Genomic DNA, 15,440 nt, shown 5'->3' with positions numbered 1-15,440 from the left:
TCTAGTTTGTATTCCTTAAGGCTTTCAGCCAGAAATTCGTCTTTTATGGCTATTTAATTAATGCACATCATCCAATTTAACCACCAAAAAAAAAAAAAAATCAAATCAAATCAAATCAAATTACCCAATGATAAATATGCTCCGAACATCCCAAACTGCCCCTAAAGGAGAATGGGTAAATAAAAGTCCAACTGATATAAAAATAACGAGAACAATTTTAGCAAGAATAAATATGATTATTTCTACTATTATCTCCATATATACAATTTTAGCCTTACTCTACTATTATCTCCATATATAACGATCATCTTAGAAATTGAGCTACAGTAGTAGCCAAGAATGACAGGCATAACCAGGAAACAAAAGAAAAACAATAACTCCCCGGGCTCAAAAGGAAAAACGCAAAGCAGACCAATATCGATTATTGAACTGGTCTGTCTTCTAATAAGTGAGGTTATTTACAAGGTGAGAAAGTCTATATATATTGGATGCATGAGAAGGAGGCTATATATATTGGAAGCATAAAATAATTATTGCTAATAAGGAAACAAGAGCAAAGAGAGAATAAATGCACGGATCATCTCGCTAAAGAAGGCTGCACCCTTATAGGGAATTTTGTTGTTTTAGACTCCTAGTTCGGAAGAGTTATGTATTATCTTAGACTCTGATGCTTCTGGTTTGTATTCTTAAGACTTTCAGCCAGTACTTCGCATTTTATGGCTATTTAATTAATGCAGACCATCCATTTTAACCCCCAAAATAAAAAATCAAATTACCCAATGATAAAATATGCTCCGAACATCCCAAACTGCCCCTAAAGGAGAATGGGTAAATAAAAGTCCAACTGATATAAAAATAACAAGAACAATTTTAGCAAGAATAAATATGATTATGATGGATCTGGGAAACCCCATAAATCAGTAACAAAGAGGAAACAAAACCTTGAATGATAAACAACAACAAAGTATAACAAATAACTAATAAGATCAATAACCATGACACAGACTACTATCAAGTCCACTTAAGGAAACAAAATTATACTGTACATACATCTGCTGCATAGGACCTTGCCAACCAAAAATGGGGTCCATTGCTGTCGGATCCTATTTTAAGGTTGAAACATGGCAGCGTCCACCCAGTCACTCTAAAACAGCAACCTCTTGATCGACCCTCCAATAATTTGCGTCATTGAACTCCTTCATTCCAGGTCCACCCTCATCGGAACTCTCCTTCTCTGGCACCTTTTGTATAATGTTTCTCTTCAATGGCCCTGCTTCTCCAACTATCCCTTCCTTAAGAGCCTGTTCCATAGCCTTCTCAGTACCTTCTAATTCAACACCTACAAACTCAACATCCTCTTCAAACAATGAGGGCACAGCAGCAGATCTCTGACTTGAATCACTACCTACTGAACCATCACCACTAGAAGCTGTAGTGGTTGAAGAGCCATTTGGAAGTATGGATTCTCCACTTGAAGGGGAACTAGCATCAGAAGTCACTAACTGATCTTGACTAGAAGGATTTACATCAGAGTTATCATGATCCACAAATGGATTCACGCTTGAACCACCCACTTGCAGATCAGATGAATCGCCCCATCCCACCCAATCAGGTAAAGGCCTATCTCCAAACAACTCCTCATTGTCAGATGTCTCAAACCTGAAGAATCCTAAATCATTGGAACCACTTGCCTTCTCATTTTCCTTGTTCAAAATCCCACCATTCACGGAACCACTCCCAGTAAACCCATTCAGGAAGTTCGAATTTGAACTAGATGTGCCATTGACAGAATCTTTGCTTTCAGCCAACTCCTCATCCTCTCCAACCACCACTTCATCATCACTACTGCTGCTACCACCATTTGCAGTTCCATTTAAGTTTATGTCATCCATCATCTCTGATGTACTCACAGGTGCATGACCAATTCTTTCGTCTTGGAATGCAAACCAGTTGGAATTCGTGAACAGACTACTGTTTTAAAGGAGAGAAAAATATTAACTTTCATCTTCATCTTAACATGATTTAGTTACACAAAAGAACAAATTATAATAATACACAATGCTGGACAATACGAAGTTCTTACACTACTAAATACAATCATGTAATTTTATATATATAAGTAACGAAGTTTTATTGAAATTCAAATATACTTTACGTTCACGATGATAAACAAAGGGTCAAAAAGTACAGAATACAATCATGTAATCTTTAATGACAGACAATGAGTTGCAGTCAAAAGACTCAAAACTTCATAATGCAACCTGGAACATTGACATTTGTTTATTGGTAAGTTATATACACACCCAGTGGATTTTGAACCCTTGATCTCATCCTTTATCTGACCAATTATTATGGGAAGAGGAAATAACATTTCTTTCTTTCTTTCTTTTTTTCTTCTTTTTTTTTATAAAAAGTTTCTGCCCCAAGGGTCAGTTCTTGGTTCCTTCTTAGAATTTTGTTCTCTGACACTCTCTTTTTCCACTAATACCAAATTCAGTAGCACAATCAATGATTGCATTTAGAGCACCAAAAATCAAAATCAGGAAGAGGTTGGACCAGCAAATAAGGAGCATTGTAGTGATACCATTTGGTATGTTCCCTTTTGAACCACATATGCCAGTAAAGAATCCTAAAATAAGTTCAATAGTACAAAATGCTATGCAAAGCTATTACGAGTCATCCTTGCTTGCAAACAATATATTCCCAGTCAAAAAATCATTAGCACGTCCCAAGTTCTTCCTTGATATACTTTAAACAAAATCATTTACAAACATACCTTCCTTGGTCATCGCCTAGCCTCAAGGATGATATCACAACCTCAGCAGATTCATCATCAAAGTAGACATCCTGCATATTGGTCAGCAAAGGAAGATATTTCAATATAAAATTCAATAGCAACATATAAGTTCAAACTTCCTCTTTGCTTTGTTATTATTGTCTCACAACCCATGCATTCTAGATTTTTTTTTTTTTTGGATAACCTATGCATTGTAGATCCTTTTTTACTTTTCCAAAAGTGATTCAAGCTGAATAAAACATAATCACACATCAATGTTTAACAATCAAATCTGGAAAAGAATTCTAGTTATTCAGGAGTTCCCAAACAATTACCTCATCATCACGATCAAGGGTTCCATGGTCCTGAAACCATGATGATACAAAAGATTAAACTGAAAAGTAAATTCAAACCCACTCACCCCCCAGGGGGAAAAGGGAAAAATATGACAGAAAAGGATGGAATGGCTATGATTAGAAAGCGTCTAACTAATTACCTCTTCGGCATCTTCATTCCCATAGATTTTGTAGCGGAAGGCCTGGCTCAAATTATTTGCTAGAGCTGCTACATCATAATCTCTATCATGAAGGTCATCATCATCACTATCCCTTGTCCTATCTTGCAATGCAGTTGGACGGCTGAAATAGTGAAAGAAAATAAAAAGGATCAAAGGTGTTGAAAAGAGATCAAGAACATGGTGACATAGAGATCCAATCAAAAGGGAAAATATAAGTGATTAAATAGAAGTGACCTTTTTGGTTTAAGAGCAATGAATACAATTGCACCGTGGCACAATGATCTAAAACCTCACTAATCCCAATATTGTTGTGAAAGGAAAAAATGAACAAACAATTTATCATACATTTTGTCAGATCCCTCATATATTAGAACAATTCAAATCTCACTTTTTAGCAAGGATATCCTGTAAAACACAACTCCATTTATAACTTACATTATCTCCCCATAAGTTGTCAACTAAAAATCTCCAATTCTCATATTTGCCACAAAAAAAATACACCTAGTTAGGCCAAAGGCTTGAAGAGAAAGAATAAGAATTTTTAATGATTCCAATCACACTTCTCATTCCAAAACATGCATGGCATGGCATATAAATGAGGCAAAATCATACCCACAAGCCCATCGGTATACGTTTTCAACTGCGTTGCGCTCCTGCAGAACAGTAGCTTGCCACTCATTCCATTCACTATTTTCCTATGAAGAACACAAGGAAATATCAAATATAAAACATTAGCCACTTAAGCATTCACAACAGTGGAGCTAAAGTTTTTAGCTTTCAGCATCTCAAAAACCCACTTTATCTATTTTAACACACTACTTTATAATACACCCAACACCAATGGTTCCATTTTTTTTAGCACTTCATTTAAATGTTCTTTCTTTATTTTTTTTATTCTTCATCTCTCTCTCTCTCTCTCTCTCTCTCTCTCTCTCTTTGTTGAAGCAAACGAGCAAGAACAACAATTGCGCTCCCACCGCCAGCAACAAAAGTGTCTATGGAAACAGAAGTTTCAAAGCTACCGACAAGAGGACAGCGAGACTTTACACAATTAGATAAGCACCATCAAAGGCAAAGGAGATAGGTCTAGCAAGGGTTATTTTGATGGTTCCAAATAAAGAGATACAAAATCTGCTACAAAAAAGAAGATACTGGCTTGGAGAATCTACCTTATATAAGACATTCTAGAGTTAGGGGATCTGATTTGGGAAAAGAGGATGCTGGCCGTGCAGCCCTTGGTTGACAAACAAAGAGGGACGAGAGAGAGTGAGAATTCTGAGATGAGAGAGAGAGAGAGAGAGAGAGATAGAGAGAGTCGGTCTGGCCTGAAATGGAGAGGGTGAGGAACGAGAAAGAGCGGAGCTGAATGATAGAAAAAGAATAAAAAAAATATTAAAAGCAAGTTGTCAAATTTTTTTAAATATGACCCCATCAACGTAGCACAGATTTTGTAGTTTGTGGTGCTAAAAATGCATTTTAGCAATTCAACACCATCATTGTGAGTACCCTAAAAGATGTCACAAAAACATCCTTAAATGTACTCACAGTTTCCGTTATTTTATTTTATCAATGATAGATACCAACAATCCACCAAATACCTCATACAGAACCAGTAAGAGAAAATACTGATATTTTTATATGAATTGGAAAAAAAAAATAGGGGAAATTTTTGGAGATTGTGCAACTTTTTTCAGGAGCAATAATCAAGTGGTCTAAAGATAAGTAAAACTAATAATCTTGTCAGTATTGAATACAAAAGATACACCAAATATCCAGGCTGTAAAGTGAAAGAAGTTATTTTTCAAAACTCATCTAGTATTAGTCAGAGCACCCAAAAAATTATCTTATGAAAATTACACACTCTTACTTTCTGGACAAACGATAGCTCACAGTGGAATTGCTTTATGAAAAAGGAAAATGTATTATCCACCTGTAGATATGCCTGAATGTGGCTTTGGCTGTTTCCAAATTGAATAAGCTTGTTAGAAATACGAGTGATGTGTCCAAGGTTTCCTGCCCGAGGTGCCCGTTTTCCAGCAGCAGGTATTGTTGGCTACAAAGTCAGGAAAATTTTATAATAATCAGACTTATAAGAACCATCAACAGCTAGGAGAATATAAATGACTATCTACGTAACTACATGCTATTACAAAAATCGAAGCCCTAAGTACATTTCTCCCTAACTACGTGCTATTACACAACGCTATGTATTCCTTTTTTATTGGTTTGATCATTATGGTTTTTTTTTATGTTGCTTTGGCACTTTTGATTCAGCAGAGCATTTATAGATGTACTATTATGGTATTTGAAAATCATAAAAGCCAGTCACCTTATCATTGTCACCAGAAAGAATTGGATGTTTATCTGTTTGGAGAAACCTTCCAATCAAATTGCAATCTTGAAGTAGATGATTAACAATAGTATCACTCTTGCTTTCCAAACATGACAATATGATACTCTCTACATGATGATGTAATGAGTTATTGTATGGGTACCTGCATTAGTTAAAAGCACAGATAACAAACTAAAAACCACGTATCTTCAGCCAAACTAAAATAAAAAGGCAACACATCTTGCAAGCACAATCATGCTTTCTCTAGACACCAATAAAATTGCCTATCATGCATTCAAAACCACAAAATGAAAGCTTACTCAAAGAAAAGATCAATGACTCGTTGAATGGTTCCCGAGCTGACCAATTCATTCTCTGCAGCATCATTGCCCGTTCTCAATAGTACTGCAAGGAACTCCACAGTCTGGAACAAAGAGCAAAGTATTTTAAAAAAATAAAATTAGATGTCCAAAAGACATCAATATGATCAGTCTCGCACAAACAAGAGTTTTTTAAACTGAATTCTGAATGCTATACAGGCTTAGAATAGATGACAGCCAACTCTGTTCTTTTACTCTGCTCAAGTTCAAATTTGTGATTAGGCTCAAATTGTCTCTTGCATATCGAGTTCATAATAAATAATTAAGCCAACCTTTAAACGATGCTTCCCAAGTGGAGGCCTCAATTCTCCATATGTTGTAGGCAGTATCTTCTCATCAGAAGACACATTTAGAAGTGTAAGCAAGTCACCTGCAAAACAAGAGTGGTATAATTGACAGTTTGGCAGGCATAAAGACACCACTATTAGTGAGGCTATTAGGTTGTGTTTAATATGGCACATATGGAATTATAGTAATAGATGCAAGTTTGTAACTTTCAGTTCAAAATTGTAGTAGTTTTTTTTTTTGCTCTAGCTCTTTGAATGGGAGGCACTTTTTTGTATTTACTCCTCTCATTTCCTAGGACTTTCTAGATATTCAACGTTTGAGATTATTTTCATTAAGGGACTTCTGTAGTATTTACCAGTACACCAACTCGCTAATGTTGTTCCTCTTCCAATCAAGTTTAAGGCCCATTTGGTAGCAAAAATTGAAGACTGTTTCAAGTGATTTAAATGCTCAAACACACAGACCCCACTTTTAAGTTGTGTTTTGTAAGAGTACTCCCATAAATACTGGTATTTAGATAATTGTTCTCACTTTAGGAGATTTAAGGCGTGTATTTAGATTTAAAGAGGTGTTTTCAGAACTCAAGTAACAATTTTGAGTGGCATTGCTGTGAAAATCATGGGCCCCACACAAATCTGACGTGACAAAGACAGCACCTAACAGTGCATTTTTTCTCTCTTTCACAAGCTCTTCAACTCTCTCTCTTTCGGCCATCATTCCTTGGTCTGCTGCCAGTGGTCTTAGCAACTGGTCCTCGCTTCATTTTACTCTCCTCTCTTCATCATTGCCGTTGCTACGCAGCACATCTCTAACCAACCATCACACCCCAGTTTTGTACTCTCTCTCAGGGTTTTTGTGGAGTAAACTTTGTGAATCTGATTTTTCTTGGGTGGATCTGATTTCGCGGCATTGGTTTCTCACTCTTTTGTCGGTTGTAGATGGTGATCTTCTTCTGCATATTTGTGATCGTTTTTTTTATTTTTGGCTGGGAGTTCTTTGTGGCTGGGTAAAATTTAACAAAGTTCCTCCCAACAATTAACCAGACCATGAGATCTGGTAAAATTTGTGGCTGGGATTCCTTGGTAAAGTTTGAACAATTAACCATGCCGATAAAATTTACACTTGTGGCTGGGATTCTTTGTAAAATTTGTGGGTCTTGTAGAGGATCATAAGAACTTTGAGCACCCACTTTAATAATTTGTAGGTAGTTATGGGATCTGGTCCAACACGACATTAATATAGGCATTTGTATAAAATGAGAATCATAAGAACTTTGAGCCAAGTTGATCATGGGGTAGAGCTTGGCCTGAAGGTAAAGCAGAAGAGAGGGAGATAGGAAGAAAAGAGAGACTGCAGAAGAGGGGGATTTCTGTTGGTGTGTTGCGGGAATTTCTCTCTTCACTGAAATTTCTTACTTTTTATCAGTCTTTTTCATAAAGACTGATACTCATACCAAGCATCCAATTGTGTGTTTACAGTTTTTAAAAAATGTCATAGAAACATGTTACCAAAAACATGTTTACAGTTTAGACCAAAAACATTGTTTGAAAACCAAAATCCCAATACTGCTAACAAACGGGCCCTATTGTTCACCTAAAAGAGCTGGTTTCCAAAGCAGAAAACACCACCAGTTACACTACGCATGTCATTAAATTCTAGGCTAGAATACACTCATAAATTTAAAAATCTCAAGATAGAAGGTGGCAATATCAATATGTGGGTTCTTTCATCAAAGATGGACGTGGATCCTATACTAGAGCAACAAATAATTATCATGTCCATGAAGCATGCTACTTATCCAGCAAGCTTTCTGACTTGTTTTACCGTGTCCAGAATGTCTCACCAATTACAAACTTATAAAAAGTTACAGATGTACCCAAATGGTAGGAAGTATTCATCTTTTCCTCCTGATGGCAACAAGTGCTAATTAAGAAATCTGTTTTATATGCACTTCTTCGCTAGTCCAAGAATCTTAAGGGATTGCAATTTATCGAACAAGAAGACTCACCTCTGCTTGTATATTACATCTCCTAAATTAAAACATTTTTCAGAAGGCAAGGAGACAGTATGTATGATGCATCACCAAATCAAAAATTGTAGAATGAATGAATTTAAACAGAGCATATTAAAGATAAACCCAACACCAGATACTTGGAGAAATAGGCCTTTTCAGCTTCATTCACACCATTAATAACATAAATAAACAACAAAAGAGAAATTGTTTGAATGCAATATCAACTTTAACATGTCAAATGATCAATTTTGTAATCTACAGATCTAGGTTTGACAAACAATTTGTTAGTGTGACCCTTTATTTTAAGCCATCAGGAAAGGTAATCAAACAACGAAAATAGGAGCTCACTTGTTGACCTCAACTGACCAATCGTAGACTAACCAACAATTAAGTAGCACTAAATTGGGAAAGTCTAAAACATGAAACCCATAAAGAAACCTATGTAGCCATCAAACCAAACACAACTTTCATTGCAACAAATCAATGCAAAATTAAAATACCAATTTTTACCACACAAGCTTGTCTAGATTTACTAATACCACCGTAAAGAAAAATTAACGCCAAATAAGGCTAAAATAATTGTTTTTATGCCTAACATCCATCAAGTGAGTATGCATGCCGATTTGCTATTGCTGTATGAAATAGAACTATAGAGCTTTAGAAGAAGAGCTTTAACTGAAAAGTCAGTGTTTTGAGTGTTTGGCAAATTAAAATTAATAGTGCTTTAAAGGTCCAGATTTACAAAGCATGAGCAAAGAATTGTTCCCTAAAAGTTCTAAATTTGAGCTTTAATCTCACAGTTGTTTTAGCTTAAGGACACCTTTAAAGCTCTTTAGGAAGCTAAAAGAGCTTTAACCCCCTTAAAGCACTTTTCAACCCCTCAAGAGAAAACAAATAAGCCCATGCACATCTCTCATGTCAAATTTTCAAAACTACAAAATTAAGTACAGGCAATCTTCTCTTCTTGTATAAGGCAGACAAAATCATTTATTAAAACAAAGTATAGGAAACATAACTTGAATGAAAGAATTTCCTGGTTACTGTAACACAATTATAAAACAAGGAAATATGCACTTGACACCCTCTAAGTTTGGGGTCACTTCTAAATTGGTCCCCTCACTTTCAAAACCTGAAATTTATACCCATGACTATTATAACGATCCCAAAATCATAATAGAAGGGGCACATTGACATTTTTGTAATAACAAGGGTGAAAATTGCAAATTTTCATAGTCAAGGGACCAATTTAGACGCAACCCCATGTAAATAGTATTTTAACCTTAAAACTGACTTGAATATAATTTTATATTGAGAAGAGTAAATTCTGAATTGAATGAACCTCTCTTCTTGCAAAAAAAAAAACTCTAGCAAGTAGCAAAACGAATAGTGACATGTAATAAGCTTCTAACATATGCATATGTAACTTAAACGGGAGTACATCAAACAGCACATTTTGCATGAAAAAAAACACTAACGTTTTAAACTCATATCATAAAAAACCAAAGCAGATGATATTCACAAACTCACCAAGTTTGGGGAGCATTGCACCAATTGTCTCAGGGTTAATGGTGATTGGAGGCTCATACATATGTTGAGTTCGAAAAGAATGAAACATGGGAGAAGCTGCTACTGATCTTTTAGGATCTAGCAAAGAAATACAGACAGAGAGCGAGTGGACTAGGCCAGATTTTGAATGTGAATCTTCCAATGCATGACCAAATATCCTTGCAACAAAACTGATATTGACAAAAAGCTTTAAGTCTCTCTATAAAGTACATACAAGTACATAACATGTGTTCAATAAACAAAACTGCTCTAAATACAAACCTTGGACTAGAAAGTTTAATGGCTAGGGCTGACGAGGCATTTCGAGTTATAGCACATAGCGTTTCAGCTGCATTAGCATGAACCTCAGGAGTACTCTGGTCCAAGTAAAATCAGATATTAGATAAATCATTACAGAACACACCAGACCAGATTATAAGGGGTAAGGGAATATTTTCTTAAAAAAATACTCATTACAAACTTAGAATAGACTTTTTAAGCTCCATTATAAGCTTTTCTGTTCCATTTTGATCCTTAAATTTTAAAAAATTCCAATACCATCCCCAAAAAGTTTTAATCTTTGAACAAATTCAGTACTGTCAATTAGACAAATGACGTCATCATGGAAATTGATGAAGAAGAACATATCAATGGTTTCAATGCCATCAATTTTTGTGACAGTATCATCCTCAATATGTTTAGAAGGATTACATCGCTCAAAATAAAAATTTACAGAGATGAAATTGTAACTTCTTAAAATCCGAGGACCAAATTGAGACCTTCCCTATGTATATTACACATTCAGTGGGTTTTGAACCCACAAACTAACCCCCCATGACCCATGCATTTTTGTGCAAGAAGTGCCATTTAAGCTAGAGCTCATTGGCAACCAACCCAAATTTTAGGGACCAAAATATACTTTAGCTACAATTATAAAGCATTTCAATTTCAAAAAAGTTAAAAGCTTAGAGTGATAGCAATAAAACGAGGCAGCATGACCTTATCCACATTCTACATCATAGCTAAGACAGTAGAACCAAATATATATATATATATAAAGCAGCTCTTTCAGAATTCCATAAGTGGGCCAATCAGGGACACAATCAACCACAACCGACCAGTATTAGAAAGAGAGTGAGAAAGACAACAAATACAAACACACAAAAATTAAATTTGGCTTCTAAATCTGTAAACTATGGCCTTGTTTAAGCCGGATTTCTAAACCTTTGCCAAAGATTGGTACACTTATAAAAAAAATAAAAAATAAAAATCATTTCTCAACAAAACAAATCAAATATCTCTCCAGCCACCCAGACTCTAGCTTCCAATTAGTGCCAAATACAAGGAAGCCATGATTTCATATAATGCTAAAAACACACATTACATGAATTTTCAAAGGTGGGACATGCAGAGAATACATGAAAATTAAAAGTTAAATCATCCTTAATGGGTTAACTGGTCAACAAGTATAAAAATGAATATTAAAACATACAAAAATACAACATAGCAGAGTGATGAAATTGTAACTTGACACAAAATTCCTATGGCTTCTAAATGAAGTGGAAACTCAACCAGTATGTACATCCCTTACTATAAATGCAGTAAAAAAAGCCTCAGCTGATCCTAAATTAGAAGTGCATTGTATCACTTACTGATGGACTCAGTTTATCCACTATCATTTCTAGCAGATTGCTCTCAGCCAACCATTGCATCACATCTATAAAATTAGGATACACATGGTCATCAGCGCCTACAAGTCGAACCAAAACCTGCATAACAAGCTCACCTCAGATCAACATTCAAACTAAAATATGAAATGCAATTCTTTCAACTTAAGAATCAGAAATGAAATAGAAAGTCGTAGTTACGTACCTCCATGATAGATGTAATTCCTATCAAATCGACCAGCTGGCGAAAAACATCCTGATGAGCCTGTAAAGATCAACCAATCAAATATAGTTTTACAAGGACATAAAAGTAGATATAGACAGAAACTTCTATAGATTATAGACAGTATAGACAACTACCATGCCTGTTTCCTGCAGGAAATAGGTAACTGGCTTCAAAGACATTTGTCCTCAAGGAACCAAGCCTAGAGGAGAGATCTGTTTTTTCCTTTTCTTGATAAATAATGAAATTTTATTGAACCCAAAAAGAGAAACGTGTCACCCAAGTATGCAGGATGTATACAACTGGGGACCAATATAATCAAACACGCAAATTACAAGCATCCATCAAAGGAAAAACAGTAGAAATAGAATGACTGCCTACAACTGACATCCAATCCAGTAACATTTTTAAGAAAAAGTTAGGCAATACACTAACCATCAATCCAGAAAAAAGTTTTACATCCTGTCAAGATTCAAAAGACTAAATAGATATGTAACTTTCAAAATGACAGACGCAACAAAATCACTCTGATCAGGATTTCATGGTTATATTATCCAAGGATCGGAATTTTCAAACACAAAGTTTGCACCCAAAAAAATGCATTGATAGCTTCAAAGATTTCACTAGACAGGCATAAGAAAGCAAAGGGGAAGCGTTGAGTGTTACCAAAAAGACAACACTCAACAAAGTCAGTCCAGTCAGGATTTCATGGTTATGTTATCCAAGATGCTATTAACACTAGAACAGCAGAATTTTGGCATAAAGGGGCCAACATGAGAATACAAAACCCCGACAAGTTGCTTAATATTAGCAAAGAACTTGAACCCTGCACTATGAGTGCACACAAACATCCTGGGGGGAATTAACATAGAAGCCATTTAGGGCATAACTTCATGTACATGAGCAACAATCCCAAGTTATTCTGAGGGTGCAGTTGAGCCACAACACAAAGCTTACATTAATTTCGGGCACATATAGTTTATGCTGACCATGAGCAAGAAGCAATAGATTCAATTTTGTGCACATTGTTGTTTTCTCAACATTGCAACGGCTCAAATAAGAAGTAAAACTCGAGTTATATAGACAATGCAAAAGTCAAGCAAATCACTTACTTGAACATAATTCATAAGCGGGACCGTCTTCCGTATCATAAGGCATACAACAACCTAAAACAATACAAAAGTAGAAAATCATCAAGTGGTGTGACCGAAGCAAGAGTAGTAGGACAAACATTGCCCAAGAAATTTCAAACAAACCAAGTTTCTTGAATATCAGGATACCTTGCTAAAATACCCAGCCAACAAGGTACTATGAGGACGAGTTGGTTCCAAGAACGAGAAGAGTATGTTCATCAGCTGCAATCACAAGAGAAGAAAACGAAATCATAATCAAAATTATCATATCAACTTCCATCTTCAAAGATGACATGCAATCTTAAATAACCCCAAGCCTGTACCTCCTCTTCTTCGACCAAAGTCTTCAAAATAACATCAATTTCACATGTGAAAACCTCACAGGCAATGAACGGAAACCTAATTCATGAAACAGGTTTTACAAATAACAATCAGTACCAAGGAAGAAAATGAAAAAACAGTAGGAACTTTGGAAATTGGAAATTTCCTCCAAAAAAAAAAAATTCCTTTATCAAGTCAGAGAACCATACTTGAAGGCTCGTTTGCTTTCAGATTCCTCTGGGGGTTCTTCAACAATATAACGCAATAACTGCTCCACCTGAGTTCTATCTCGTAGACTGTAAACATAAATATCAAATAGTTAATTTCATGGATCAACTTCTATGTCATCCAATAAACAGTCTAGAGTTCATATCAATTACATTTACTCCCAAGCAACCCAAACATGAAATATGTACAAATAGGTGGCAAAAATTAGGTAACAAATAGTAGAACAGAGAAGAAACATTACAAGTTAATAAGACGACTGTTTAATCCCTTGCATTCTTGAATTATTTCTTCTTCATCTAGCAGCTCTTCCAAAGTAAAATTCTCCTTGTCTAATATTGACTCCACCTGCATAAAAGGACAACACCCAACAAACTTTAATAGGTTAGAGAGTAAAAGAGATATGGGGTAAAGGACAAAGTTTTTTTTTTTTTTTTGATAAGTAACTTTATTAATGGGAAAGAAACCCAAGTACACAAGGGGTACACAACCCAAGCAGTAATAGGTTACTATACTAAAAAATTCTTTATAACTAACTACCACTCAAACAGTCACACATCTTTACTGGTTCACTCTGAAAAAATCACTGATAGAGTGATCATGTTCCGAATTCAAACTCGCAAGATTAACAACTTTTCATTGTCATCCTTCCCTCCATATCCTCCACAGGTAAATAGGGTTTGTAAAGCAAAATTCGAATTCTACCGCTTAAAACTAAATTCATATTAATTAAAGACCAAACCAATAAAGCAAATTAAAAACCCAGAAAAATTAGAGCCAAAAATGTAAGCATATATAACATCAATTCAGCAACCAAAACTACTAAACCACAGGTTGAATAGTCCAAAGCAAATTCAAACGAAAAAAATTGAGTACTATGCTTAAACCCCCAAAAAATAACAAATTAAAAAACACAACAATTAATTGCCATTATATGAACAAAGAGGAAATCTGGTGCAGAAAATTCAAAATAAACAGCCTCAACCATGCTACTCTATTTCATTGAATTGCAGTGGCAGTGATTTAGCATTTTAAAGACTGAGCAAAAAAAAATCACATACAGGTGAAGAGGCAGAGAGAGATGTGAGCTTCCAAAACATGTCGAAGAAAGAGCGAGATTTGGCAGAGGTCGAAGCAAGAGCTGTGCAGATCTGTAAACCCTAGAACCGCGAGGAAATCTAGGTCACGGAAAGGGGCGCGGAGAGCTCGAGATTCGAGGGAGCTGTGAGAGAGAGAGTAAGGGTTATTGGAGCTGAAAACCCTAATTTTCGTGAGAGAGATCGAAAAGTGGCCAGGGCCGTGAAGATCGAGATGTAGAGAGAGATAGAGACAGAGAGAGAGAGAGAGGGCAGGCCAAAAAAATCGCAGCTGACCAGTGGGTATTGCTGATGGACGAGAGGGGCAAAAAGTACAAAATGTGGTACTCCGGAATTCTCACAAAAACAGTTTATTTTATTTTTTATTATTGTGGACCTATATATGTGCATGTATGTATCTATGCTATGCATGTATGGTTGATATTCATAAAAATTAAAAATAAATAAGAAAAATAAGAAGAAATATATCTCATATATCTTTTTGATGGTCTAGTTTGCAAGGACTGTAGGTCACTTGTGATGGTTAGAAAAATTATTCAGTGCTATTGAAGCAATGCTCCCAGAGGAGGCCAGAGGCCGGAGGCTAGAGCAATGCTCCCTACTTTCAAATGAATGGCGCGCAGGTCTTATTATATAAGTTCAATTAATGGTATGTACTGTTGTGTTAGATAAGATAACATTGATCCCGAATTATTGGATAATCACTCATTGTAGTAATAAATTATGTTATTATAAGTTCAATTAATTGAATGTGTTGTTATGTTAGATAAGATAATTTTGCTCCCGAATTATTGAGTAAGTCGTTACAAATCTATCTATAGTATTGTCAGTCCAATTTCCTTTCTTCTTTTTTTCCTTCTTCTTCTTTTACTTTCATCATCTCTTTTACCTTTTTTTTTTATTTCTTTCATTGTGTGACTCC

General features: G+C 35.5%; 1 protein-coding gene across 2 annotated transcripts; it reads right to left on the bottom strand.

Moving 5' to 3' along the window:
• Positions 1–868: 868 nt before the first annotated feature.
• LOC142606917 (uncharacterized) lies at positions 869–14,848 on the bottom strand. 2 transcript variants are annotated; one of them, XM_075778288.1, is made up of 19 exons: positions 14,483–14,848; positions 13,666–13,769; positions 13,406–13,492; positions 13,199–13,274; positions 13,023–13,097; positions 12,855–12,908; positions 11,725–11,784; positions 11,505–11,621; positions 10,135–10,229; positions 9,835–10,043; positions 6,278–6,375; positions 5,946–6,049; positions 5,623–5,788; positions 5,224–5,346; positions 3,906–3,988; positions 3,273–3,414; positions 3,112–3,141; positions 2,777–2,847; positions 869–1,968 (listed from the first exon to the last, which is right to left on the bottom strand). In XM_075778288.1, the coding sequence occupies exons 1-19, from the start codon at positions 14,519–14,521 to the stop codon at positions 1,140–1,142; spliced, it is 2,562 nt and encodes an 853-aa protein (XP_075634403.1). In that variant the 5' UTR covers positions 14,522–14,848; the 3' UTR covers positions 869–1,139. The 2 variants fall into 2 exon arrangements, with proteins under 2 accessions (XP_075634403.1, XP_075634402.1); XM_075778287.1 differs by having other exon boundaries at positions 869–1,971; positions 14,483–14,808.
• Between the last annotated feature and the right edge of the window lie 592 nt (positions 14,849–15,440).

The sequence above is a fragment of the Castanea sativa genome, chromosome 8 (genome assembly GCF_040712315.1).
Source record: "Castanea sativa cultivar Marrone di Chiusa Pesio chromosome 8, ASM4071231v1".
Lineage (NCBI taxonomy): Eukaryota > Viridiplantae > Streptophyta > Magnoliopsida > Fagales > Fagaceae > Castanea > Castanea sativa.
The sequence above is the reverse complement of the archived record's forward strand: the minus strand, read 5'-3'. Positions and strand labels throughout refer to the sequence as shown.

Bases quoted from the DNA above. Each gene is read 5' to 3' on its own strand.
- LOC142606917 (XM_075778287.1), bottom strand. From the start codon at position 14,521: ATGTTTTGGAAGCTCACATCTCTCTCTGCCTCTTCACCT. The intron at 11,785-12,854 runs GTAAGTGATTTG...TGATCTTTACAG, and splicing joins CGCTTATGAATTATGTTCAA to GCTCATCAGGATGTTTTTCG. The intron at 3,415-3,905 runs GTATGATTTTGC...TCACTATTTCAG, and splicing joins GTATACCGATGGGCTTGTGG to CCGTCCAACTGCATTGCAAG.